General features: G+C 39.5%; 1 protein-coding gene across 2 annotated transcripts in view; it reads left to right on the top strand.

Moving 5' to 3' along the window:
• Nucleotides 1-21,794, top strand: part of LOC114050098 (mitochondrial amidoxime-reducing component 1-like) — a 39,813-nt gene extending 18,019 nt beyond the window's left edge. The window contains exons 5-8 of one of the 2 annotated variants that reach the window (XM_027871657.1): nt 7,656-7,717; nt 7,801-7,872; nt 21,122-21,268; nt 21,385-21,794. In XM_027871657.1, coding sequence (XP_027727458.1) covers nt 7,656-7,717; nt 7,801-7,872; nt 21,122-21,248 — 261 coding nt within the window. In that variant the 3' untranslated portion in view covers nt 21,249-21,268; nt 21,385-21,794. Of the gene's footprint in view, nt 1-7,655; nt 7,718-7,800; nt 7,873-21,121 lie in introns of both variants that reach the window. The other variant, XM_027871656.1, reaches the window with a different exon arrangement.
• Nucleotides 21,795-26,262: the final 4,468 nt, after the last annotated feature.

Below are 26,262 nucleotides of genomic sequence, written 5' to 3'. Positions count from 1 at the left end.
ATCTGGCAGAGTACTGAAGGGTTGGAGCTGGAGGTCCCAGTGAGTATGAAGAAAAGGTCCAGGAAGGGTAAAGCATAAGGAGAGAAGGAATGATAAAGGAATTTTGAGTATTTGAATGTGGAATGGAACAATTGTGGGTAATGTCAAGATCAAGGGTATAACCAGCCCCCCGTATCAATGATGTGGAGAAGGGAGGGAGGTCATGGGCAGTGAGGAGGTTGAAGAATTGAGAGGTCATAGTGTTCAGTTGTGGTCCTTCATATTTGAAGAGGACCAAAATGACATCACTCTGTCAGGGTCAATGTATGATATGCCCTCACATCGGAGTACTAGTCTTCCTCAACACCTGTATACCCCTCAACATACATGACCTCCAGTAGGAATTTGGGTGGGGAGGAAATCTACAAACCAGGTATTGAACTCCTTGAGAAAGGAGGAAGAATGAGTCGGTGGCCAGTAGAAAGTGACACTAGGATTTGGATTGGGTGATAAATTGGAAAGACCTTAATGATCATCTAGTCTATCGTCTTGGTTTTACAGGTGAGGAAATTGGAGGCAACAGAGATTAAGTGACTTAGGACCATAGGGTCATAGATCAAGAACAGGAGGTCATGCAATGTAAGCCCTCATTTTACAAATGAGACACTTGAAGCACAGGGATGAGCACGGAATTCAAACCCAATTCTAGTTCAAAATCCATTATACTTTAAACTGCTCATTTCTTCCTTTTACTGCTCCAATGTGGGCATTGCCCAAGGTTCTACTCTTGACTTTCCCTCCTCCATCTATATTCTCTACTGTTCCCATGGCCTTCAGTGCAGATAACTCCAAAATCTTTATTTCCAGCTCCCCACTAGCCACCTCACCTGATGTCCTAGCAGCACCTTAAACACAACCTGATCAAACAGAACTCATCAATTTTTATGACAAGTTTGTTCCCATGTGGTAATTGATATAGCAGATCATTACTTACATGTGTGTTTATTGCTTGCTTAAGAATGCAGTTTAGAGAACCATTTTCATACGTTTTTTTCCAACACATGACTTATAGTTAATGCACATTACCATAATTTAGAGTAGCTTTCTATGCTTATTTTTGTATTTCTGTTGATGATACATACCTTTTACACTCCTAGTTATCCAGGTTTGACAGCTTGCCAGGTGATATCAGGTTCTCCTTCATATCTGGCTTTTATTTTTCTTTGTCATTACTATTGCCCAGCCACCTCTTTCCTCCCTCCTCCATCTAGCCAATATGTAATTGCTTAATCTCTGGCTCATACTTTCACCTATTTATACTGTGAACTCCTCCTGCCTCCTCCTCGCATACCCAACCTTTGGCTTCCCTTCTGTTGCTTCATTTAGGCACCTTCACTCAGATCATGATTTAAAATAATACACTTAATTAGATTAGTGAATGAATAGTAAAAGCAGAGACATCTATTGGATGCAACACAGAATGCATCCATCAGTCCTATAGTCCTAGGTCCTATATACACCTTGCCAGGAAAAAACACATTTGATTTGGTACCTGTTTCCCCTGGTGCTGGTAACAGCTAGGTGGCTCATTGGATAGAATGGTGACCTGGAGTCAGAATGTCTTGAGTTCAAATTTGGCCTCAGACACTGACATTTTTTAATATGTAACCCTGGTCAAGTCTTTTAAATTCTGACTCAATTTTCTCAACTGTGCAATGGAGATAGTAATAATACCTCCCACCCAGAGTTGCAAGGATTAAATGATATGACATATATAAAACATTTAGCACAATGCCTGGCACATAGTAGTCACTTAGAGAAATTCTTGTTTCCTGTTTTCCTTTCCTTCCCAGTCATAGATTTCCCAGCCAAAGTCTGGGTCATGGGGCCAAAGGATTCAGTATCTGGTCATAACCGTCTTAGCTCTGCATGGAACGAGGGGACACGTTAAAACTCAGAATAGGTATGGTGATCTGAAACCTGGAAGCACTCTTGCTTTCTTCTGCTGCCTTCTCCAAGGGCATTTTGAAGTCTCTTACTATGGTCTGCTTAATGTACTAGCCTCCACACTTGAATATTTTTCTGTTCTAGAAGCCTGGATTTCATTGAGGCTCAGATGTGTCTAATCTAAGGCTACTATGAGAAACAACATGCTGCAGTGGAAAGAATAGTGAATTAAGAGTCAGAGGAACTGGGTTCAAATCCTGCCTGTGATACTTATAGCCTGTGTTATTTTGGACAAGTCACTTAACTTTTTTGGAGGTATTGGACCATGAGCCTCAAAAGTCCCTTCTAGCTCCAAACCTATGTTTCCACGTCACTAAATTGGTCATCTCAAATGAAGACTGTAATTTTGTTTTAAAACCATTATAGGACCATGGAACTGGAAGAAACCATAGAAGTCATCTAGTCCAACTCTTTCATTTTACTGATGAGGAAATTGAGGCTCAGAAAAATTTAGTGATTTGCCTGAGCTCACACAGGTAGTAAGTGTAGAGCTTGTTGGCTTGAGCTGGGATTAAAACTCAGGACCCATGACTCCAAGTTCATTGCTCTTTCCATTGTACCTTGCATTGATTCCCCATTATCTTCAAAATAAAATCCAGAATCTTTAGCCCAACAAGTCACCTGTCTTCCCACTAGCACCTTCAACTCAGCTTGACTAAAATTGAATTCAGTTTTTATGATGAGTTTGCCCCCATGTGGTCAAATTTATATAGCAGGGCATTGCTGAAATGCTTATTTGTTGCTTACATAAGAATGCAGTTAATAGAATCTGTTTTCTCATTTTTCAAGTCTTTCTACAATACAGCCCTCAGGTCTCAATCTTATCTTCATGACCCATTTCCTTCACTGCTTTTCTACATAAGCCATACCCCGCAGCAAAACTGGATTTATTTGTATTTTTTTTTTTTTGCTATTGTTATATTTCTACACCACCCCTCCTACCTGAAACTTTGCAGCTAAAATTCTTCTAGGCTTAGCTCTCATCTGCTCCCTCTCTTGAGGGAACTGATTACCCAAGCAGAAGAGAAAGTGATCATTCTCTGTGCTGAGCATCAATTTTATTTTTTTTATTATTATTATTTTTAGGCAATTGGGGTTAAGTGACTTGCCCAGGGTCACATAGCTAGTAAGTGTCAAGTGATTGGTCTGAGGCTGGATTTGAACTCAGGTCCTCCTGACTTCAGGGTCGGTGCTCTATCCACTGTGCCACTTACCTGTCCCGATAATGTTTTGTTTATGCTTCCCTTATGGCACATAGTCTAGCTTGTACTCTAGTTATTTTTGTATTTAGAAACTAGATTTTATAAATCGTAGGTACTTAATACCTATTTATTGAATTGTATTTATGTAGTAAGTAATAATAATAAATAAAAATGTATATAATAAATAGCTGAACTCCCCAGCTTGAGTGTAACAGGTTGTGCTGGGCCACAGGGACCAAGGGTACATGTGACAGAGGTTTATAAATAGAGATCTGAAATGGCTAGTTCTACTTCCCCAAACCAGACTGGCATTTCTGCCTTTGTGGAAAGTAGGAAGAAGGTTATAACTATGTGATCATTCCTTTGCTTTCCTGTCTTTAAGAGGAATATTAGACTAGAATTATATCTATTAGACTTCAGATATTTCTAATCTAGTAATATGATGCTTTGGGTTTTATCTGATTGCTCTGGATGCTCAGACTGGGAAGGTTACAGCTAGCTTGATCTCAGCCATATTAGCTCCCCTCCAATTAAATGATTGTTACAGAAAAGATAATCACAGGTAACAGAAAAACATTTATCATAGCAATCAATAAAACAAATGGAGGGAAGCAATGCAGATTAGTCAGGGTGTTCAGTTGTTTCAGTCATGTCTGTCTCTTGGTGACCCCATTTGGGGTTTTCTTGGCAAGGATACTGGAGTGGTTTGCCATTTCCTTCTCCAGCTCATTTTACAGATGAGGAAACCGAGGCAAAGAGGGTTAAGTGACTTGCCTAGAGTTACATTTCAAGTAAGTATCTGAGGCCAGATTTGAACTCAGGTCTTCTTGACTTCAGGCCAAGTGCTCTATCCACTGTGCCACCATTCCCTAGGTACTCTAGGTGATAGACTACTCAAGATTAAAGGGGTTCTTTGATTCAGGAGCAATTTTTATATTAGCGGTTTCTGGCGGTACAGGTACTAGGAATCCAGGGACATGTAGGGGTTTTGGTTTTTACAACTGAACTGCCTATAACTCTGGGGAAGTCTTCCATCTACCATTCAAAGCCTAGGTCTTCCTTCTCATTCATTTTTTTTCTCTTCTTTCTTCTCTGAATTTTCCTTAATCAGAAGTCCCTCCATGAATCAGAAGTCAGGTTTCCCTCTGAGTATGCAACATTCAGCCCATGGCATCACAGGGCTGTACTTGTGAAAAACACCCAAGTGATCCACGAGTAAAGAAATCTGGAGGGCAAGGATTATCTTTTACCAAGAAAATTGCATGCATAGGAAGCTACAAGTAAACATTTACTAAGGGAATGAATGTATTTGTGAATGATGAATGAAGAGCATTGACCTTAGAATCAGAGGACCTTGGACAAATCACTTAACTTTTTTTGGCCTCAGTTTCCTAATCTATAAAATAAAGGGAAAGACCCTTTCTCGCTCTCAACTTATGATCCAATAATTTTGTTGGAGGAGAGTGGTATAGTGGATTGAAAGGTGGCTTTGGAGCCAAGAAGGACCAGTTCAAGTTCCATCTGGGATATATACTGACTATGTCCCCAGCCAGACAAGCCAATCAAGTGCTTTTTAGACAACCCTCTAACACAGTACGTTGCAAAGAAAGTGTTTACTTGAACTTTACTTGAACTGATAGAATTTCTTCCACCATGTCTTCCCTATGTGGATAAAAACACAGACCCAGTCTCTATCCCTATGATTCCATTAGTTTCTTGCTGCTGCTTTCGGGTTTTTTGTGTGTGACCACATTGCCCCCATGTGGTAAAATCCGGGATAGAGCAGGTCTTTGCTAAATAGTTGCTCACTCACTTGACCCTGGTATAAGAAGTCAGTGAAAGGAACAATTTCTCTGATTTTTTTCCGGTACAGCAATATACCCATCATGCAGAGTGCACATTAGCTCAATTATGTTTTGAGAAAGTATTCTGTCTTATGGTAGGTAAGCTCTGGCTTCAAACTGATAAAAGATGGGTCTATAGGAAGTCAAACACCCAGGTGAACATTTAAATCACTTGTAGAATATGGCCTTTGCCCCATCATACTTAATGTTCTTTTGTTTCAGTTGTGGCTGATGCTTTGTGACACCATTTGGAGTTTTCTTGGCAAAGATACTGGAGTGGTTTGCCATCTCCTTCGTCAGATCATTTTACAAATGAGGAAACTGAGGCAAACAGGATTAAGTGACTTGCTTAAGGTCACAGCTAGGAAGTGTCTGAGGCCAGATTTGAATTTGGGATGATGAGTCTTCTTGACTCCAGGCCCTGACACTTTTTCTGCTGAACCACCTAACTGCCCTCCCTATCACACTATATGCATACAATGCCCATCTCTAATGGGCTCTGCAGCATGTAGTTGTCCTTTGTCTCCCTGTTATATTTCTGATTTCTGTTAAGCATATTTATAACACCTCTAGTAGAATGTCTTATCTTGCCTATTCTTTCAACCTTTCAAATGATTATATCTTTCTTTTTTATTTAAATTTTTTATTGAAGCTTTTTGTTTGAACATAACTATAGTAATAGCTACCATTTATATAGTATTTTAAGGTTTACAAAGCAGGTTACATATATTATCTCATTTCTGAAATATCCCTTTCACTTCATTCTTTCCCCTTTCCTAGTGAGCCTTCTCTTGTAAGAAAGATTTTTTAAAAAAGAAAAAAAAGCAGTTCAGCAAAACTATCGAACACTGGACTACAACTGACACTGTATGTAAGATTCCACACCCATAGCATCTAGAACGGAGAGAGGAAGGTTCGTTTTCACATTTCTTCCCAGGGCCAAGTTTTATCATTATAATTGCATAGCTTTCAATTTCATTTTATCATTCTTTCCACTTCCATCAATGTAATCATTGTATATATTGTTTTCTTACCTCTTCTCACTTCATCTGTATCAGTTCATATGTCTTCCTTTTTTTGAATTCTTCATTATGTCATTTCTTTTAGCACAGTAATATTCCATTACATTTGTGAGGCACAATTTGTTCAACCCTTTCCCAGTTGATGACCATCTCATTTTTTTCCAGTTCTTTACTACCACAAAAATACTACAATTAATATTTTAGCACATGTAGAAACTTTCTGTCTTTCACCCTCTTGGGGTGTTTGCCTAGCCGTGGGATGTCAGGGTCCAAGCCTACCAATCTTTCAAGGCTCATCTCAAAACCATCTGTGATCATTTCTGTGGCAATTGGTATCCCTGTACTCCATTTGGCAAATAATCACAGACTGAGTATCCTCGAGTATCTTGTGACTGAGGTCTTGAACTATTTGTCTTTCTTAACTTTTTATGAACTTCTTCATGATCTCACATAGATTGTAAACTCTGTGAAGAAAGGAATTGTGGCTTATACTTCTTTATATCTCCTTTGGTTCCTAGGACAGTTCCTTCTGAATTATAAGTGCCCAAGAAATACTTGGGCTGGTTTAAAGTGTTTTGAAATGTAGGCCTTCCTTGAATAAGTATATACAAGGCATGTCGCCTGTGTCAACGTATGCTCACTCAGGAAAAGCATTCAAAAACTTTATGGAAGATATGACTGCACAAGAAGGGGGGCTGGTCATATCATGAGAATAGCGACAATAGATGGACATCCATGAGTGTCCCCAAGAAACTGAAAGAACAAGGACATCTTTATTAGGAGAGCTGTCTGTGGAACATTTGTGGGAAAAAGGACCCAGAGTCATGCAGAATGAGAAGGTAGCAGGGTTGGTGGAATGCCTTTATTGTTGAATGGATTCATCATTTCATAGATTATTGGAGCTGGTAGGGACTTTATGAGAGCATTTAGTCCAAGATGAGGAAATTAAGGCCTAGAGCAAGTAAATGAATTGCCAAAGATCACATTGGAAACAAGCATTTATTAAGCACCTACTATGTGCCAGGTACTGTGCTAAGCATTTAACAAATATCTCATTTGAGTATAGCCAGTTTGAAGGAGGTGAATTTTGAGCCAGGTTTTGGACATACAGGAGGTGAATTAAAAAGAGAGAGAGAATGCATTTTAGCTAGGTAGGGAAGAGTGGCACATAACAAAGGCAGGGCAAGGAGAAGAAGACCATTGATGTGTTCCATTCTCCCAGAAAAGGTGGCTTGGTAATACTTAAAAGAATTTTGAATTAAGAATCAGGAACCCTGGATCTAAGTCCTGAATTCTCTGCTTACTATCTCTGTGACTATGAGCAAATCTCTTACTTTCTTTGAGCCTCAGTTTTCCCATCTGTAAAAGGGGAAAAATAATATTTGCATCCATAGGGTTGTTTCAAGGACCAAATGAAGGTACTGTATATGAAAATATTTGGTAATGATAGAGTACTACATAGAGGTAAGTAGTGGTTGGTTTTGGAGTCATATCCTTGTTGTGACTTTGTGCTAAATAATTTAGAAGCAATTTTTATACTGCGTGTTCAAGACAAGTACTTTAGGAATGATGGCATAATGTGAATTTTGCCTATTTCCTAGGATTCTTGGAAAGAAATCCTCATTGGTGATGTGGAAATGAAAAGGATAATGGCTAGTGGCCGGTAAGCGCTCTACATCCATTGGAAGAAATAGTCATTGTCACTCATTTCCAATTATAATCTAATGTTTGCTGTATTTTGTTTAGGTGCATTTTAACAACTGTAGATCCAGACACTGGCATCATGAACAGGAAGGAACCCCTGGAAACCTTAAGGAGGTATGGCAAAACAGAAAGCCATCTGAATCTTAGATTTGTGTGTCCAGGACAGATACCACTTACTACTTAACATTGCAGGATTTTAGATTTTGAATGGATCCTAGAGACTAACTAGGGTAATCCCTTAATTTTTTAGATGAGAAAGTTTAGACCCAAAGAGGTGAATAATAATAATAATAGCTGACTTTTACATCTCACATGAAGTGAATTGGCCAGGGTTACATACATTGTAGTGGAACTAGCATTTAAGCCCAGGTCATTAGACCCCAAATCCTGCATTCTAGGATCATAGATTTAGTTATGGAAGGGACTTCAAAGGTCATCTAAGCCAGACATCTTCATTTTTAAGATGAGAAATCTGAAGCCCAGAGAAATGAGGTGACCTCTCTTCTCCTCTCCTTTCCTCTCCTCTCCCTGGATTTATTGTGGACACCCAGTAATCATTTGCCCTACCATAGCTCAGAACTCAAGTGATCCCCTAGCCTCAACCTCCCCAAGTACTAGGGATTACAGGCAAGTACCACTATATTCTCTCTAATATGCTTAAATGTGTTGTTTTTCTTTTTTTTTTTTTGGTGAGGCAATTGAGGTTAAGTGACTTGCTCAGGATCACACAGCTAGTGTTAAGTGTCTGAGGTTGGATTTGAACTGAGGTCCTCCTGACTCCAGGGCTAGTGCTCCATCCACTGTGCCACCTAGCTGCCCCTTCCACTATGCTTAAATGGAAGTAGAAAGAAATTTTGTGCACATGATCTTTTGCCTAAGGGAGTTACTTTGAAGTATGTATTTTGAAAAGAATTCTCCCCATTTGAAGAGGGAGGGGGTTTGGGGTGCTCCTAGATGCACAGAGGCACCCCAAGATCACGGGAAAAAGCCCAGACCGCAGCATGTATCTGCCTGAAAGAACTCGACCCAGATCTTCTTCCAGCCAGAGGAAAAGTTTATTAAAAATGAAGCATATAGGCCAGATTCCCAAGGAACCCAAACATCAATGATCTAAATGGGGGCTAAGGTGGTCAGGTGATGCTCATAAGTGGGCTTGAAAATCTCAGCCTCTGGGCGTGAGAGGTTCTCAGTGTCTGAATGGGGGCTGGGGGCTAAGGTGGTCAGTCCAGGTGAGCAGTGAGGCAGTCTCAACCTCTTGGGCATGAAGAAAACTCAGTGCCTGAGTGGGAGCTGGGGTGGATAGGCCACGTGACTCCAGTGAGGATAGGCGGGCATGAGGGTTCTCAGCCTCTAGGCTTGAGAACAGCTCAGCATCAGAATGGGGCAAAGATGAGTCTTAAGTACAGAAAGACTGGGGGAGGGGTCTAGGAGTGGCCAAGCAGTTTGGAGTGACGGGAGGAGGGGTCTAAGGAGATCTGGATGGGAGAAGCTAGTAAACTGGGATGAACAGAACGCCTGGGTCCTGCACCTTGTGGTGCCTAGGCCAGGATTAAGGGTAAGAAATGGCCAAAGGCCACAGGAAGGTGAAACAATGGGAAAGCCAGTTGATGGGGGAGGTGGTTGGAAAAAGAAAGGGTCCAGGTGAGAATTTCCATTTGGAATGTCTGAGGGATTTGAACAGACAATGAGAATAGATAATGAACGGAACTGGAAAGGAGAGTTTGCTTTCAAAGGGAAATAAAAGCAGTTTCTGAAACTTTAAGGTTTTCCTGGGACCAGCCAACAAACTGAAGCCAGGTTCTTTTCAGGGCCAGAGAAGAAAGATGCATTTAAATACTTTCAAATTGAGAGAGACAAAGTGAGTCTACAAGGAATCTAAAAGTTTTAAGGTTTTTCTGGGAATTGTAAACAAGGAGCCAAATTCTTTTTGGCAAAAAGGGGCAAAGGTAAATCTCTTCACATTGAGCTCCTTTGTGCTTACCTGGGCACCAAAGGGCAGTAGTTCAAATGATCATTCAAACTCCATAGGCCAATGGAAGGGTTGAGAGGTGGGAGCACTTACCAGCATGGTGCAAGTGTTAAATGATGATAAGCATTGTGACCCTCCTTGCCTTCCATATACCAAGAACAATAACGTAACAGGTGTTTGGGCGTAGTATAAAGAATGCCTGGATTTGGAGTTGGTCCAGTTTGAGTCTCAGCTCTGCAACTAGTGAGCTGTGTCCTTGGGCAAATCATTTAACCTCTTTGGGGTTCATTTTTCCCATTTGTAAAATATGGTATAGGATGGATTATATGATAATGTCTAAGGTGCCTTCTGGATCTAAATTCTATGTATCTATAGTTTAGAGGAAGCTAGGTGGCACAGTGGATAGAGTTCCAGGCCTGGAGTCAGGAAGACTTATCTTTATGAGTTCAAATCCTGCTTCAGACACTTACTAGTTGTGTGACCCCTGGGCAAGTTATTTCACCTTGTTTGCCTCAGTTTCTTCCTCTGTAAGATGAGGATAATAAGTATGTTCCTTTCCTTGTTTTTGTAGGGACAAAATGAGATGACAGTGCTTTGCAAACCTTAAAGCACTGTAGAAATGCTAGTTAGGTATTTTGTGTGATCTCTCTCTCTCTCTCTCTCTCTCTCTCTCTCTCTCTCTCTCTCTCTTCAATTGGGCAATCCTGGGAGCTTAAGGCATTATCTCTAGGAGCCTTGTGAAATTCTCAGCCATAACAAAACAAAGCCCAGAGGGTTACATTTGAATAGTATGCAGAGCAGCCTTTGTAGGAAAGGAATGAGGTGTTACAAAAACTCAAGCAGCTACTAAAACTCCATTCTTTCCAAAGCCTGCACTTAAAGAGGTTTATTGATTTGCCCAAGGACACAGCTCAGGACACAACTGATATTCAAACCCAGATCCCAGACTCCAAACTACGGATTCTATATACTACTACTACCACCGCTACTACTACTACTACTACAATTGGTATTATTTGTTGTTCACTTATGTCTGACTCTTCATAGTCCCATTTGGGGTTTTCTTGGCTGAGATACTGGAGTGGTTTTGCCATTTCCTTCTCCAGCTCATTTTGCAGATGAGGAAACAGAGGCAAATGGGCTAAGTGACTTGCCCAAGGTCACACAACTAGTAAGTATCTGAGGTCAGATTTGAACTCAGGAAGATGAGGTAGGCCCAGCACTCTACCACTGTGCCACCTACCTGCCAAGGTCATCCGCTGCATCCTGAGCCATCACCAGCCGTCTTGACTTTTGTCTTGCCACTGGACTTGGATGACTCTGGAAGAGAGGGTGAACTTTGTGAAACTGCCTCATTGAAATCCTCACCCCATGATGTCATTGATCCTCTTCAAAAACAAAAGACAAACTACTGCTTTTACTACTACTTCTACTTTTACTACTACTTCTACTTTTACTACTACTTCTACTACTACTACTACTACTCCTACTACGGCTGCTGTTGGTACTGCTACTACTACTACTATTACTACTGCTACTACTACTGCTGCTACTACTACTACTACTGCTATTGCTACTGCTGCTACTACTATTACTATTACTGTTACTACCACCACTACTACTACTACTGCTACTACTGCTGCTGTTGGTACTGCTACTACTACTACTGCTACTACTACTGCTGCTACTACTACTACTACTACTACTGTTATTGCTACTGCTGCTACTACTATTACTGTTACTACCACCACCACCACCACCACCACTACTACTACTACTACTGGTACTGCTACTGCTACTACTACTTCTACTGCTACTGCTACTACTACTACTACTACTACTACTACTACTACTACTACTAGTGCTACTACTACAACCACTACTAGCTAACATTTATGTAACATTTACTATGTACCAGGCACTGTGCTAAGCACTTTACAATTATTTTCTCATTTGATCCTCACAACAACCCTGGCAGGTAGGTGCTATTATTGTCCCCATTTTATAGATTAGGAAACTGAGGCAAACAGATTAAGTGACTTTCCCAGGGTCACACAGCTAGTAATTGTCTGAGGCTGGGATTAAAAGTCATGCCTTCCTAACTTCAGGCCTGACGCTCTATCCATTGCACTACCTAGCTGTCCCTGTTATATGACTCTCCTAAAGAGTCTCAGCAGCCAGGCTCCTTTAAACATAAAAGCACTGGCCCCTTCACATTTTTCTGCTGCTAGGATGCGTGAATCATCCAAGTCACTTTGGGAAGTCGCTGTTGTTCCATTTAAATGCTACCACCTCTCCTCCTCTCAGATCCCATATGGTCTTGGACTTTAAAACAGTCACTTTTGCCCACTGGAGTGAGAAAGTTCACTTTGACGCTTGTACCTCTATGGCTCCCAGAGCCCTGCATGCAGTACCTCATATTTTCTGCCCTTCCTCCATTTGTGAGCGTGTGTTTGTTGGAGGGGGATAATTGACTCCAGGCACAAAGGTAAACACAATAAGAATGTGCAGCCAGGAGCGGATGCCCTTGTGCTGATCTATTACAAGTGCTCATATATCCCAACAATCTGGGCCTAATTGCCTCTAATGCTCTGTGAGACAGTGCAGCCGACCTAGGTGTCTCTCTCTTATCTCTTACTGAGATTTAAATTGTCATAAGTGTAATTTATATGCTCCCCCAAGACAGGTGGTCATAAATTGGGAGGGAAAAGGGCCCTGTAGACTCACATAAATTGTAGAGAAGCTAAGTCAACATTAGAGTCAGAAAATAGCCCCTCTGTTTTTGTAGCAGGGAGCCAGGCGCTTCAGCCCTTCATGTCTGAGTTATTTAGGAAATGATACTTTCAGAATCTCCTATCTGAGCTGTCTAGCCTCTCTGCTTGACAACAAAAGTTGGGGTTTGCTAGCAAGTGATGTCTTGTGGGGCAAAGCATTAAGAGTGCAAGAAATCCTAATGGCTAACTGATTTTCATATAGAGATTTTAGGTTTGCACAATTCTTTGCAGACACTATCTCACTTGATTCTCAGCCACCTTGTATCATAGGTGCATATAGATAGTATCACTCCCATTTCATAGATGGGGAAACAGGCTGAGAGGGGTTTAACAGTTTTCCCACAGTCACTCAGTTAGTAAATGTCAGAGGAGAGAATGGAACACAAGTGTTACCTGACTCCAAGGTGAGTGAACTTTCCACTAGGCCACATTGTCTCTGACACTGGGGAAGCTGCCCAACAGCTGTAAGATGCTAGGTGAGAAGGCATGAGGGAGCTCTTCTCAAGTTGTAAGATGGTACCAGCACAACAAAGAGTGGGTGGTGCTGGATTCATGAACTAGCTAGGATAAAAGGGCAGATAAAGCACAGACTACAGTAGAGTGCGTACTGTAAGCACTTAATAGATGCTTGTTGAAGGAATGAATGATTTGGTAATAAGCCAGCCTTAGAAATATTTTCCCACATGTCTAGAGCAAGTAAGACTGTGCTGGTTTGTGAGACAGGATGATGTAGTGGAAAGAACATTGAATCAGGAGTCAGAAGACCAAGCTAGGTTCTAGCTTGTTACTAGATGTGTGATCTTGGGCAAGTGAAAATCTCCCTGAGGCTTTGTTTCCTCATCTGTATAATGGAATAATAATATTACTTGCTCTACTTACTACACTGGTATGCTATGAAGATAATGAAGAATGTAGGTGAAAACAATGTGTAGACCAGGATGATGAAATAAAATCCTGTAATCCTAAAAGATGCACTGTTGTTGTTCAGTCATTTTTCAATTACATCCTACTTTTCCTGACCCCTTCTGGGATTTTCTTGTCAAAGATACTGGAGTGGTTTGCCATTTTCTTCCCCAGCTCATTTGACAGATGAAGAAACTGAGGCAAACAGGGTTAAGTGACTTGCCCAGGGTCACACAGCTAGTAAGTGTCTGAGGCCAGATTTGAACTCAGGAAGATGAGTTTTCCTGACTCCAGGCCTTGCACGCTATCCATTGTGCCTCTTTGCTGCTCTTAAAAATCGTTGGTGAGGCTTAAACTGGATGGGGTAGTAGCAGAATCGCTGAAGATGCTGGGAGGACCTGGAGAAAGCAAACACTGGCACATGATGGGTTGATTTTCGTCTCCTTCCCCACTTCAGTGAAGCTGATCCCTAAACCCATAGGATCATAGATTTAGAACCAGAAGGAGCTTTAGAGATCATTTGGCCTAAACTCTTCATTTTCATATGTGAAGAAACTGAGACCTAGAAAGGATATATGACTTGCCCAAGGTCACACAGGGAGGAACCAGGTTTTGAACTGAGATACTTTGACTCTAAATGCAGCTCTCTAACCCCCCCACCTTCCCAAACTACTTCTGTAGGAGCTGTGGGAGGGGATACAAAGGCTTCAACTGCCCTGAGGGGTCAGTCTTAGAGCTTCGTCATTTCCACACCTCAGTTTTTCTCACTAAGCATTTGTCCAAACTGAACTTCCCACCCTGCTGGCACTAGTACCTTTACTGTAGGCTCTTGGGTTCTATGGGAATAACCGAGAGCTCTAAGTAAAATTTCATAGGGCTTCCTGGAAGGGTGGGGTAGCAGGAGGAGAAATTCTCATTAGTATTACAGAATTACACAACTCTCTGTAACTATAAGTTACAGAATATTTGCTGATCTGCATTGAAAGGAGTTTCTTGACTATACTCTTATACCAATGAAATTACAGAACCAGTCCAAAAGAGTTATAGAATAGGAGTGGTTACGTGTTGGCAGGAGACATTAGGAGTTGAGCTGGTGTATACAATTGACTTTTTGGCAGTGAGAAGGGAGAGGTGAAAATTCTAAGAAACTAAACTTTTTTTTAAACGAATGACTGACTTTATTAAAAATCCAAGCTATTTCCTAACCAGTGTTCTCCACTGAGGCCTTAGAAGGGGTTGTGTAAATGATGAAGAGAAGCTGGAGAGAAGTTGCTGATTTGTTCGTTTGTAACCAGTCAACACTGAGGACAAAGCTAGAGGGAGTGTCCAAGACTTAGGGCTCCCTTTATCAGCAATGCCCCCCTTCCTGGAAATAACCAGGGAAGATACTCTCCTTAACACATAGATGTAGAAACCAAAAGAACAGCGAGTATTTACATGCTGTTTTAAGGTTTATAAAGTGCTTTACAAATGCTATCTCATTTGATCTCAATAACCACCCTGGGAAGTAGGTGGTGTTATCATTCCCACTTTATAGATGAAGAATCTGAGGGAAAACAGAGGTGATGTGCCTTACCCAGGATCATACAGTTAGGAAGTGTCTGAGGTTGATTTGAATTCAAGCATTCCTGTCTCCAGGTCTAGTACTCTGTCAACTAGTTAGTGAAAGGATTTTTCTGGTTACTCGCATAGTAACATGGAAATATTAGGATTAGAACTCGGGTCTCCTAGCTTGCAGTCCTAGCTCTTTTTTAAAAAATCTTCAGTAACGAGAATCAGAGATCCCAAAGCCTGCAGGATTTGACTGTCATGGTAGTCCTAAAACAGGAACTTTAAAAACAGAGGGGCTCTGCCTCTGGGTCTGGGCTTCAAAGTGACAGATGCCTAGAATAACCTTGTTTAGTCATCCCACTGACAGGTGAGGCAGACCCAGAGAGACTCCCAGGCCCCACAGACTGTTCAGCATCATAACAGAGATATATTGTTGGACTGTGATATTGTCACGAAACAGACTAGGTAGGCTGAGTTAATTGCTCATGGCATGTGGAATTTATTCACATCAGGTAGCTCTAGGGTGTATTTAGTTAGTCTTCCCATTAAAATTTTTAGATTTGAAGACAAAAATTAGGAACAAGTTGCTGCAACATTCCTCCCTCCATTCCCCCTCCCTACCCACTATCCTAAAGGGTCCAGTTATAGGGTTTGAATGTTTGGTTTATTGGCCCAACCTCTATGGTGTGCTAGAATTATTGTTATGTATAAATAATTTCCTTTAAGAAAATGGATTTGGGTTTGAGTAGAAGCGAAAACTTAAGGAGGGAATTTTACTCTTTCGGGGTCCCCCCTCCATTTCTCTCTCTGTTTACCCCTCCCCACCCCTCTCTGTCTTCGTCTCTGTCTGTGTCTCTTCCTCTCTCTCTTTGTTTCTCTGTCTCTGTCTCTTTCTTTCTATCTTTCTCCATCTTTATCTGCCTGTCTGTCTCTTTTCCTGTTTCTTTCTCTTTCTCTTGCTATATCACGTCTACTGGAGCCTCTCATTCTCATTCTTCCTCTAATTTAGGTTTTTGTAATGTTTAACTTCATTAATTTATTCATTCAATAGATATTTGTTGAACGTATGCTATGTATAAGGTACTGTACAAGGAACAATGGGGGACACAAAGACGTTTAAGGCACTATATCTGTACTTAAGCAGCTTATAGTCCAATAGGGAAGATAAATTTTGGGGTTGGCAAAATAAAGAAGTGTCATGTGAGTGGTGTAAAGTGATATAGGAATTCAGAAGAGGGAGAAATCACTTCCAGTCGGGGAGGGGGAAGGCTTTATGGAGGTAGTGATATTTGATCTAGGCCTTTAAGGATGGATAGTTTAGATGGAAATTGGTTGGAAAGACTGGATGAATAGTATAGTTGGAGGTTGGATGGAGATTGGCTATGATGGAAATGATATGAAGATGTAGAAGTGAGAATATGTGTAAGGCACATTAGGCCAAAGCAAGGCAAATAGGCCACTTTGTTGGAGCCTACACTTGGTGTAGGAAATAGAAGTTGGAGAAGATAGGTCTATAAAGGTAGGGTGGAGCCAGATTAGGGGAGATTTGAATGCTAAACCCATTTGAATGGGTTCAGAGGCAATGAAGTGAAGACCTGAACTCTGCTGTGTTAGATGACAGTATGTATATATACACAAAACCACACCAATTCTTACATACCTCTTCCCTCTATTGGCTCATTTCCTTAATATTTTTCTACCTGGGTTCTAAGGAAATCAGGAGGTATGTTCTGGTGTTTCCTTTTGAATTAATGAAAATGTAAAATCTCTCATTAATTAATTAGTTCTGAGTACCCACCTTAGTTTATAAATAGACAATTATTTTCTCATTAACTCCCCCCCCTCCCCTTGCTGTCATAGACTTAACAGTATTGCTGCTCATATAATTTATTACAATAGCAAATAACAATACAAAGACACGATTAAGTATGTATATCCAGGGGGTAAAGTTTACAGCCAGAATCACCTCTATGCTCTTAAAAATCAGAGGAAAGAGATCTGAAATTGAATATTCTTACTAATGCTGCCAAACTAACTCCTCTGGAAATAGTCCTGTAAGGATATTCATTCAGCTTTAAGGAAATCTCCATAACATTTCACTTCATAAAGTGAGAATTAAATTCTTCTTGTCCTCTCAGTCTCTTCCCAGATGACTGTCTATGCTGGTAAACTCCCTCAATTCCAATCTCTCACATAGATAGTTAAATCCCTTTAATTTCAGTCTCTCACAAGATGTCAGCTAACTCTTGATCCTCTCATAGACTTTCACAGATGACAGTTAACTCTGTCTTTTTTTTTCTGGGGAAATGGCAGTTTAATCTTATTTTTCTCACAATATTCCACCATTGCATTTAACTGTGAATTCCCTCATATTTTTACCTTTTCCCCCCTTTTAATAGTATTTTGTTTTTTCCCCAATTACATGTAAAGATCATTTTTTTAACATTCTCCTTTTACATAAAATTTTGAGTTCCAAATATTTTTCCCCTCTCCCTTCCCTTCTCCCTCCCTAAGATGGTAAACAATTTGATATAGGTTATATATGTGTAATAATGTAAAACATGTCCATATTAGTCATGTTGTGAAAGAAGAAACAGAATAAAAGAAAAAACACACACAAAAAAGAAAGAGAGTGAAAATATTATGCTTCAATCTGTATTCAGACTCCACCAGTCCTTTCTCTGGATGTGTATTTTCCATCATGAGTCTTTTGGACTTGTCTTGGATCATTATATTGTTGAGAAGAGCTAAGTCGATCATAGTTGATCATCACACAAAGTCACTGTTGTTGTGTACAATGTTCTCCTGGTTCTGCTCACTTCACTTTGCATCAGTGAATCTTTCCAGGTTTTTCTGAAATACACCTGCTCGTCATTTCTTATAGCACAGTAGTATTGCATTACATTCATATACCACAATTTGTTTAGCCATTCCCCAATTGAGGGGCATTCCCTCCATTTCCAATTCTTTGCCACCACAAAAAGAGTTAACTATAAATATTTTTATACATGTAGGTCTTTTCCCCTTTTTTATGATCTCTTTGGGATACAGACCTAGTGGTGGTATTGTTGGATCAAAGTTTGATTACTCTTTGAATATAGTTCCAAGTTGTTTTCCAGAATGATTGGATCAGTTCACAACTCCACCAACAGTGCATTAGTAACCCAATTTTCTCACATTTTTTGCAACTTTTATCACTTTTGTTTTCTGTCATATTAGCCAATCTGATAGATATAGGTTCTTTTCATTTGCATTTCTTTAATCAGTGATGATTTAGAGTATTTCTTCATGTGACTATAAATAACTTTGTTTTCTTCCTCTGAAAACTGCTTGTTCATATCTTTCAAACCATTTGTCAGTTGACTTGTATTCTTAAAACGTTGATTCAGTTCTCTATATATTTGAGAAATGAAGCCTTTATCAGAGATACTTGCTGTAAAAAGTGTTTCCCAGCTTTCTGCTTTCCTTCTAATCTTGGTCGTATTGTGCAAAGTTTTTTTGTTTTTGCAAAATTTTTTAAACCTAATATAATCAAAATTATCCATTTTACATCTCATTCTGTGACTCTTGTTTGGTCATAAATTCTTCTCTTCTTCACAGATCCAACAGGTAAACTGTTCCTTGCTCTCCTAATTTGCTTATGGTATCATCCTTTATGTCTAAATCATGTATCTCTCACCTCTTAAAAACACAGTAATAATATCCATAGTTTCTGCAGAAAGGGATGTTGTGGGTGGTGTAACATTTCTACCCATAGTCAATGTTTAAATCTTTGCAACAAAACATTCTGAGAACATCAAATTCACATCAATAGTAAATGTAACACAATGAGGAATACCATTTGATAGACTGCTTCCTTGACTGTAAAAATATATACAAAACACAATACATTTAGATGTTGCAACAGTATGTGTATAATAAGATTGGAGATAACAATAGTCATGCAGACTTGTGTGGGGTGTGGTGAACTATTCTAGTCAACAACCAAACCAACCACTACTCTCTCTTATTGGCTCATTTCCTTATTCTCTACACAGGTTCTAAGATAATCAAGGGGTTTATTTCCAAATTTCCCCATAAATGGAATAGAGATGCACAATTTCTCTTAATAACCAATCAATTACCTACCAAATTTATAAATAATCAAAGAAACCTATTTTTCTCATAAGTTTTCATTCATCTCAAAATGAAACTTTATTCTCATGGCTTAGACACACATTGATGTTCTAGCTAAGCAATTTATGGACAGTATAATAAACAATAAAAAGACATATTTAAATATTTCAGCAATGTATCAGTTGAGAAAAATCATAGCCAGAGTTATCTCCAATAATAAACTGCAATTGCTTTGATCTCAACAGGCATCAGAACTATAGTTTTATCATTCAGTGCTCTCAGGGTGATAATCAAAAGCTCTCCAGAGTTCTCTTCAGAATATCTTCCTCACAGAATATCTTCATCACAGGATAAGAGTTAAACTCATTTCTTTCAAAATATCTCTTCGTTTTTCTCAAGGATGATGGTTAACTCAATGAGTTTTTCAGTAAAGAAATTTTCTTAGTCCTTTCTCTCTTGGCCATGACAGTTAACTTTCTCCGTATGACAATTAAAATGCTTCTCCCCAATATTCTATTCTCTTTCTCTTATAGATAGAGTAACAATATCAACATTTAATGAAGGGGGAAAATAACCCAATGTAACATTAGTGATAGTAATAATAATACAAAATATATACGTGTATATATATAATGTATATGTTATATAATGTGTAGTATAATAAATACATACATAAATTTTTTTATATTTCCCAACAAATATTTTATAAAATTGTATATCATACAAAAGCAACACTTAGCCACAAAGAAAACAGTCATTCCAGAACGTCAAGAGGGTCCATGGGACATATCTAAGTGAACTGATTTTAGGACTGTCCTTTGTCATAGAGCATTCAAATGGTGCTGACTCCTGTATTAGGGAAGGGAAAGGAATAAGCATTTATATAACATCTACTTTGTGCTAGGTACTATGTTATGCATTTTTACAAATATCTCATTTAATTCTTAACAACCCTCAGAGGTAGGTGCTATTATTATTCCCATTTTACAGCTGAGGAAACTAAGGCAGACAGAAATTAAGTAACTTGCCAGAATTACACAGCTTATAAATGTCTGAGGCTAGATTTGGACTCAGATCCTTCTGACTCCAGGATATCAGATGGAAAAGTAAGAGTTTTGCATCAAATGGGAGAACTGGTATAGTCTCCCATAGGGTGTCGCCCAGTGGTTTCAACCAGATATGACCAGGAGCCTGGCATTTCACCTTTATTCCTGTGGCCTCCATGGTTAGCATAGCCAGGCTACTTGGCCGTTTACCTCACTTTTTTCCTCTTGTATTTCAGCCCACACGCAACCCATACATAAACTTCTTCCTCCATTTGGCTTCATGGTGTAATGGAAGCCAACAAGACCAAGAGGATGTATGACATTTAAGGATATGAATTCAGCTCTTTATGTGCCTTGAACATAAGACCTGTTTAATAAATTTTGGTCAAGTTGAATGGGGCAATGACTTGACCAGAGCATTATATGACGAAAATGAATTTAGTGTGCAGAATGAATGCTTTTGGAAGATTAATCTAGTGTGCAGAATGGATTGGAGCAGGGAGGGAGTGATGGTGAGGAAGGGTCTTGAGTTCACAGAGACCAGTTAAAAAACTGTTGCAATGGTCCAAGTACAAAATAATAGGAGTCTGAACTGGAATGGTGTCAGCAGAACTGAAAGGAAGGGATGAATCTGAGAGACACTTTGAAGGAGAAATCAGTAAGACTTGGTGACTGACTGAAAATGGAGGGTGACAAAAAAGAGAAGTCAAAAATGTTTTCAAGGCTTGGTAACTTGATGAATGGTCGCACCATTAATAGAAACAGGTAAATTAGCAGAAAGAAATTGGGATTTTGAGGAGGGGGAGGGTCAAGATATGGTAACATGTTGAGTCTTTAATTTATTGGTGTCCAAAGAAGGGAAAGACAGTAGCAAAAGATGGTACCTGAGAGAGGACTTGCCATTCTGTTGTGTCTTATTAACATTAAGTAGAAGAAAATATCTGCTGTTTGGGAACCTGTGTCTGCTTCACCTAAGATTCACAATGGTTGTTTTCTCTTTACAGTTATCGGCAATGTGATCCCTCTGACCAAAAGGTGTATGGCAAGGCACCTCTCTTTGGACAGTTTTATGTCCTGGAAGATCCAGGAACAATCAAAGTGGGGGATCCAGTGTACCTCTTGGACCAGTGACAGCAGCATCATCTCTTTCTGTGGCATATCTCTTTTGTATATTTGCTGGGAAATAACCCCTTTTAAAAAGAGTTTTTGGCTATGAACATCCTTACAATCTCTTCTGATTTAAGTGTCTCAACCTTTTCTCTCTTAGGCCTCCTTGTGACTTCCGGTGTCCCAGAGCACCAAGAGAAGAAATGAGCCCTTCTTAATGCTGCTAAAACTTCTGAGAGTCACTCAAGTGATGTGATAAGACAGGCTTTTGATAATTCTTTTTTAAGTGGGAGTATTGGGGAGGGTGGATGAGGGTAGGTAATGGACAAGGAAAAGCCATCTCTTAGGGCTTTGCATTGAGGAGAGGAGAATGAGATACAGAAATCTCTTCTTCCTCACTCTACCCTCACATCACCACTACCCATAGGAGGACAGAAAAAGGAAAGGGAAAAGGTAGCAAGGTGAAAAGGAGGACAGAAAATACTTTGGAGGATATATTTTGTTGTTATTCAGTCATGGACAGCTCCTCATGACTTCATTTGGGGTTTTCTTGGCATTGCCATTTCCTTCTCCAGCTCATTTTACAAATGAAGAAACTGAGGTAAACGGCGACTTGCCCAGGGTCACATGGCTAGTAAGCATCTGAAGTCAGATTTGAACTCAGGAAGATGAGTCTTCCTGACTCCAGGCCCAGTCCTCTATCCACAACAGCACCTAGTTTAAATCCCTATTTGGGAATAGTTGAATAACAATTAAGTCACCCCCAAAGAGACACTGAAATTCCTCCTTATCTCCTTTAGAAAGCCAATATGACACAATAGAGTAGTGGACTTGTACTCAGGAAAGCCCGAGTTCAGATCCTGCTTCTGACATTTACATAGCTGTGTGACCATGGGTAAGTCAATGAACCTTTCTGAGCCTCAGTTTCCTCCTTGTAAAATGGGGATAATAATGTCTAGAGTACCTACCTCATGAAATTGTTGTGAGGCTCAAATATGTAAAGCACTTTGGAAACCTCAAAGTGTCATGTAACTGTTTTATTATTATTATCTCATTCCATGATTTGGGGCTTTTAAAAAGGTACAAATTGGCTGTCCCTACATGGGCCTGGCACAATTGGCTTCTCAGATAGAGTTGGTTAGGATTTAAATGATATATCCTTGCCTTGATGTATTCTGCCATCTCTGGACTAGATGACAACAGCACGACAATCAGATAAAAGTCACCAGCTATCAAATTGTCCTAAAATTCAGGACAAATTATCAAGTGTGTTTAGATGTATAATTTCAAAACTTTAATTGCTTTTAAGTTGTATCACTTCTTGATCAGTGCCCAGAGGAATGAGAATGTCCTAAGCTTTTTGTGTACTTGATAAATGGTGAACCTTTTGGGAATGGCAGGTGAGCTCAGGATGTCTAAGGGCCTACAAGACCGTCCATGTGTGATTTTGGTCATTCTGTCCTTGGAGAATTGACAAAAGAGAGAAGTGACGGCTCAGGATTTTACTTTAGAATGCTACCTGCTGTGGACATGTTGAATTTCAATCTAACCTGCTAAAGTCGATCTAAATCAATGTCATAAATACATAGATAAGTCTGTAACCAAATTCCACAGGCTCTTTTCTTAAGCCCACCAGTTGTGTAGCTGTGGGAGGTCTTGTCACCAGATCTGCCATGTTACAAATTTAATATTAAAAGTCTCTGGAGTCTGTAAGACAGAAATAGAAATGTGGTAATGTGATTTTAAAGTGAGCAGCTACTGAAGAAACTTTTCAATGAAGCAAGAAGAGACCTTGTTACTTTGTTTATAAACAGAGATGTCTAATTTTTCTACTGATCGAATTACAATTCTTCGAACCTAATTAAAATTTTAAAATATTTTAAAACCACAAATAAATGGAAATGATTTCCATTGTTAAAACTTCCACCTCCTCCCCTCCTTCCTTCAGCTTCCTGGCAAGAAAGCTAACCTTGTCGACTGTTTAAATAACAATTTGATTCAATTCATCAATCATTTATTAAATAGCTGCTCTGTGCAGGACACTATGCTAGGCCAGGGCCTGATAATAAAAAGATGACAATAGAACAATCTCTGCCCTCAGTGGCATTACATTCTAGGCTCAGATGAGATCATATATGTAAAGCACTTTGTAAACCTTAAAGTGCTATTACATAAAGAAAAAATGTCAAATATCATCATCACTATTAGACTCTGCCATATAATTAGATCTGCTATCTCATAGGAAGTGGGCAAAAAAAGTTTTATGTTTTTTAAAGTAGGCAGTGCCTACTTTAGCTGTTGTCATTTTACTGTGACTACAATAAAAAAAGTGATCAATAAAAAGTGACCAATAAGGAATGGACTTTTCAACTCTGAAGTGGAGCTATAGGAGAGTCTGGGAGAAGTACAAAGGTCCCCTGTGCTATATGTGTTGCTATTGGATTTCTATACATTAGTCGTAAAGTGGAAAATTAAGGCAATTATCCAGAACATTTTGTTCTAGACCTTTACTTTTGCCTGAAATGTCTGAATAATTAAAACAAATGTTTTGTTTATCTGAAAAATTGTCTCCATTCCTTGTTGGATTTAGATGCATAGACCATAGGCCTGGTATCTTTCTCCTTATGACAATGGGTAATAGGAATGGTCATAGCTGGTATTCACATACTGACTTAAGGTCTCAAAGCTCTTTATATTTGTTAATTCATGATCCCCATGTATTCTACAAAAGTAATTTTTACCAAGCATATTTCTAAAAGATTCTTCTAGAATTTAGAATTTTTCCAAAGCAGTGTTCATGACTTTTTCCTGTGTGTAGAAGTAATTTACATCAATATCCAAGGCTAAGCAGCTGGCTATGGGGTTTGCACCCATCCTATCCATCCACCCAACTGCAAACAGTCCACTGGAAGAGATCCCTTTCCTAGCATAAGGCAGATGAATGTTCCTTTTATTCGACCCTTGATGATGTAGATAAAAGCTGTTGTTTCTAGATCTTTTAGTATGGATGCCCATAGGTGCCACTTAGTTCAGCTAGGCTCTGTATACTAACGACGCAGGTTACTAGACACAGGGACAATGCTTATAGTGAGGCACTGCTGAGATTGTCACTGTGACAGTTTACATAAACACAATACCGATTTGTCTCAGGGCAGCTAGCTGGTGTAGGGAATAGAGTGATAGACCTGGAGTCAAAAGGAGCTAAGTTTGGATCCATTCCAGACACTCACTGACTGAGTGACCCTGGGCCAGTCACTTAGCCTCCTTTAGTCTCAGTATCCTCATCTGCAACATGAGAGATATTAACAGCACCTTTCTTACAAGGTTGTTGGAAGGTTCAGGTGAGATAATATATTTAAAGCTCTTTCCATACCTGAAGGCACTATATGAATGCTAATTATGATCATTATCATTCTCAGTGTTCTACAGTGTGTGTGTGTGTGTGTGTGTGTGTATGAATGGATGTCTGGCTATGTTCCTGATACCTACATAGATATGCTGTGGACTGAAAACTGAAAAGCATGGCAAGGAGTTTGGGGGTGGAGGGCTAGGGCCTGAGAGGACTTTTAAAAACACTGTTCCATTTGTAGATATCAGTACATCTTTTCAGGAGACCTGGGTATTTCCCTGGGAAGAAGGAGTGACAATGACTAGAGGCATTAGCAGTGGAAAAAGCTCCCCTTAAATAAGGACTGGAGAAGAAAAGTACTGACCATGATTTAAAAAAAAAGGAAAAGGAGGGGGGGAAAGTGACTGTAGGAAGCCAAACACTTCCCTTATTCAGGAAAAGAAAATGATTTTTAATAATTGTTGTGTATATTTATGAGATAAAATATTAGGCCAATTGAAAACATGGTTTTTTTTAAAGCACTATTACCTAATTCACTAAACATTTCTAGTTTTTTATCTTAATTTGTTTTTTCCCCTAATTTTAGCCTTATATGTATGTGATGTTCTAATTTAAATTAAGCTATCCTCAAAAGTATTTATATTATAAAGGAATTATCTCCTTTCCTCAAAACTGTTCTATACATTTAGTGAATTTATTGAAGAAAACATAAGCTCAGATTCCCTTTACCTGAACATAATGCTCCCCTAGATCAATCAGAGTTAACCTATGACATTGTTGTCAATGTCAGTCTTGATTTCTCATGTAGAATTATGGGAACCCAGTTGCATATTGTATACAAACAATGTATGTGTTTATATACATGCATATACAGATGTGGAAAGCATGCAAACCTCTTCTCCTTCCTGGCAAATTGAGGAGAGAGAATTTGTTTCAAGCAAGATCACAAGGGCTAGTTCATAGTTGTTCCCAAGGATCTTATCAGGAGTGTTTGTATGCCTTTAGCTCTGGTCCCCCTACTGTTCTGGAACCAGACATCATTTATATTCCTCTCTGTCACTTCATGGAACCTACTGAAGTCAAAGTTAATATTTTCTACTCCTTTTACAAGGCCTTAGCATAAAGACCTTCTATTGTCTGAGTGGGATATATCTACTGAACTGCAGAAGGTAGGGAAGTAGTAATAACACTGTGCCAACCAACCAACATCAAAGTGACAGATTGTGATTAGGCTTTGTGATTCTGGATCCTTGCTTTTACAGCTGGATGGCAGAGTCATAGCTAGGAATTTTGTGCCTGGAGCCAGTGGTATGAAAGCTGTCTTCAGTTGGAAGGAGGGGCAAATACCACCCAATGGGGGAAGAGAGAACCCAAGAGGCCAAAAGGCTATCCTGGGAGAAGAAGGACAGTATCTGATAGAATCCCAATTAAACTAATTATTCTTGATAGCTAGGTGCTAAGGTCAGATTTTTTTTTTCCACACTTGACATCCAAGGAGACTGATTATAGAGAAATAGGGGTGGAGTAGTAACCCATACAGAAATCTAATAGATTCTTCTAAGGTGGAGGCTAAAAGAGGACTTGAAACCAAATCCTCTCTCCCCAAATCCTCAACATTTCATGACAATATTAGACCTGTAATAATTTTAATTGGTAAATTATAATTGAATCATTTAGTCCAACTGCCTA

The sequence above is a fragment of the Vombatus ursinus genome, unplaced genomic scaffold (assembly GCF_900497805.2).
Source record: "Vombatus ursinus unplaced genomic scaffold, bare-nosed wombat genome assembly UNPS02014798.1, whole genome shotgun sequence".
NCBI classification, from domain to species: Eukaryota; Metazoa; Chordata; class Mammalia; order Diprotodontia; family Vombatidae; genus Vombatus; species Vombatus ursinus.
Note: the sequence above shows the minus strand (reverse complement) of the source record. Positions and strands in the feature narration are given on the sequence as shown.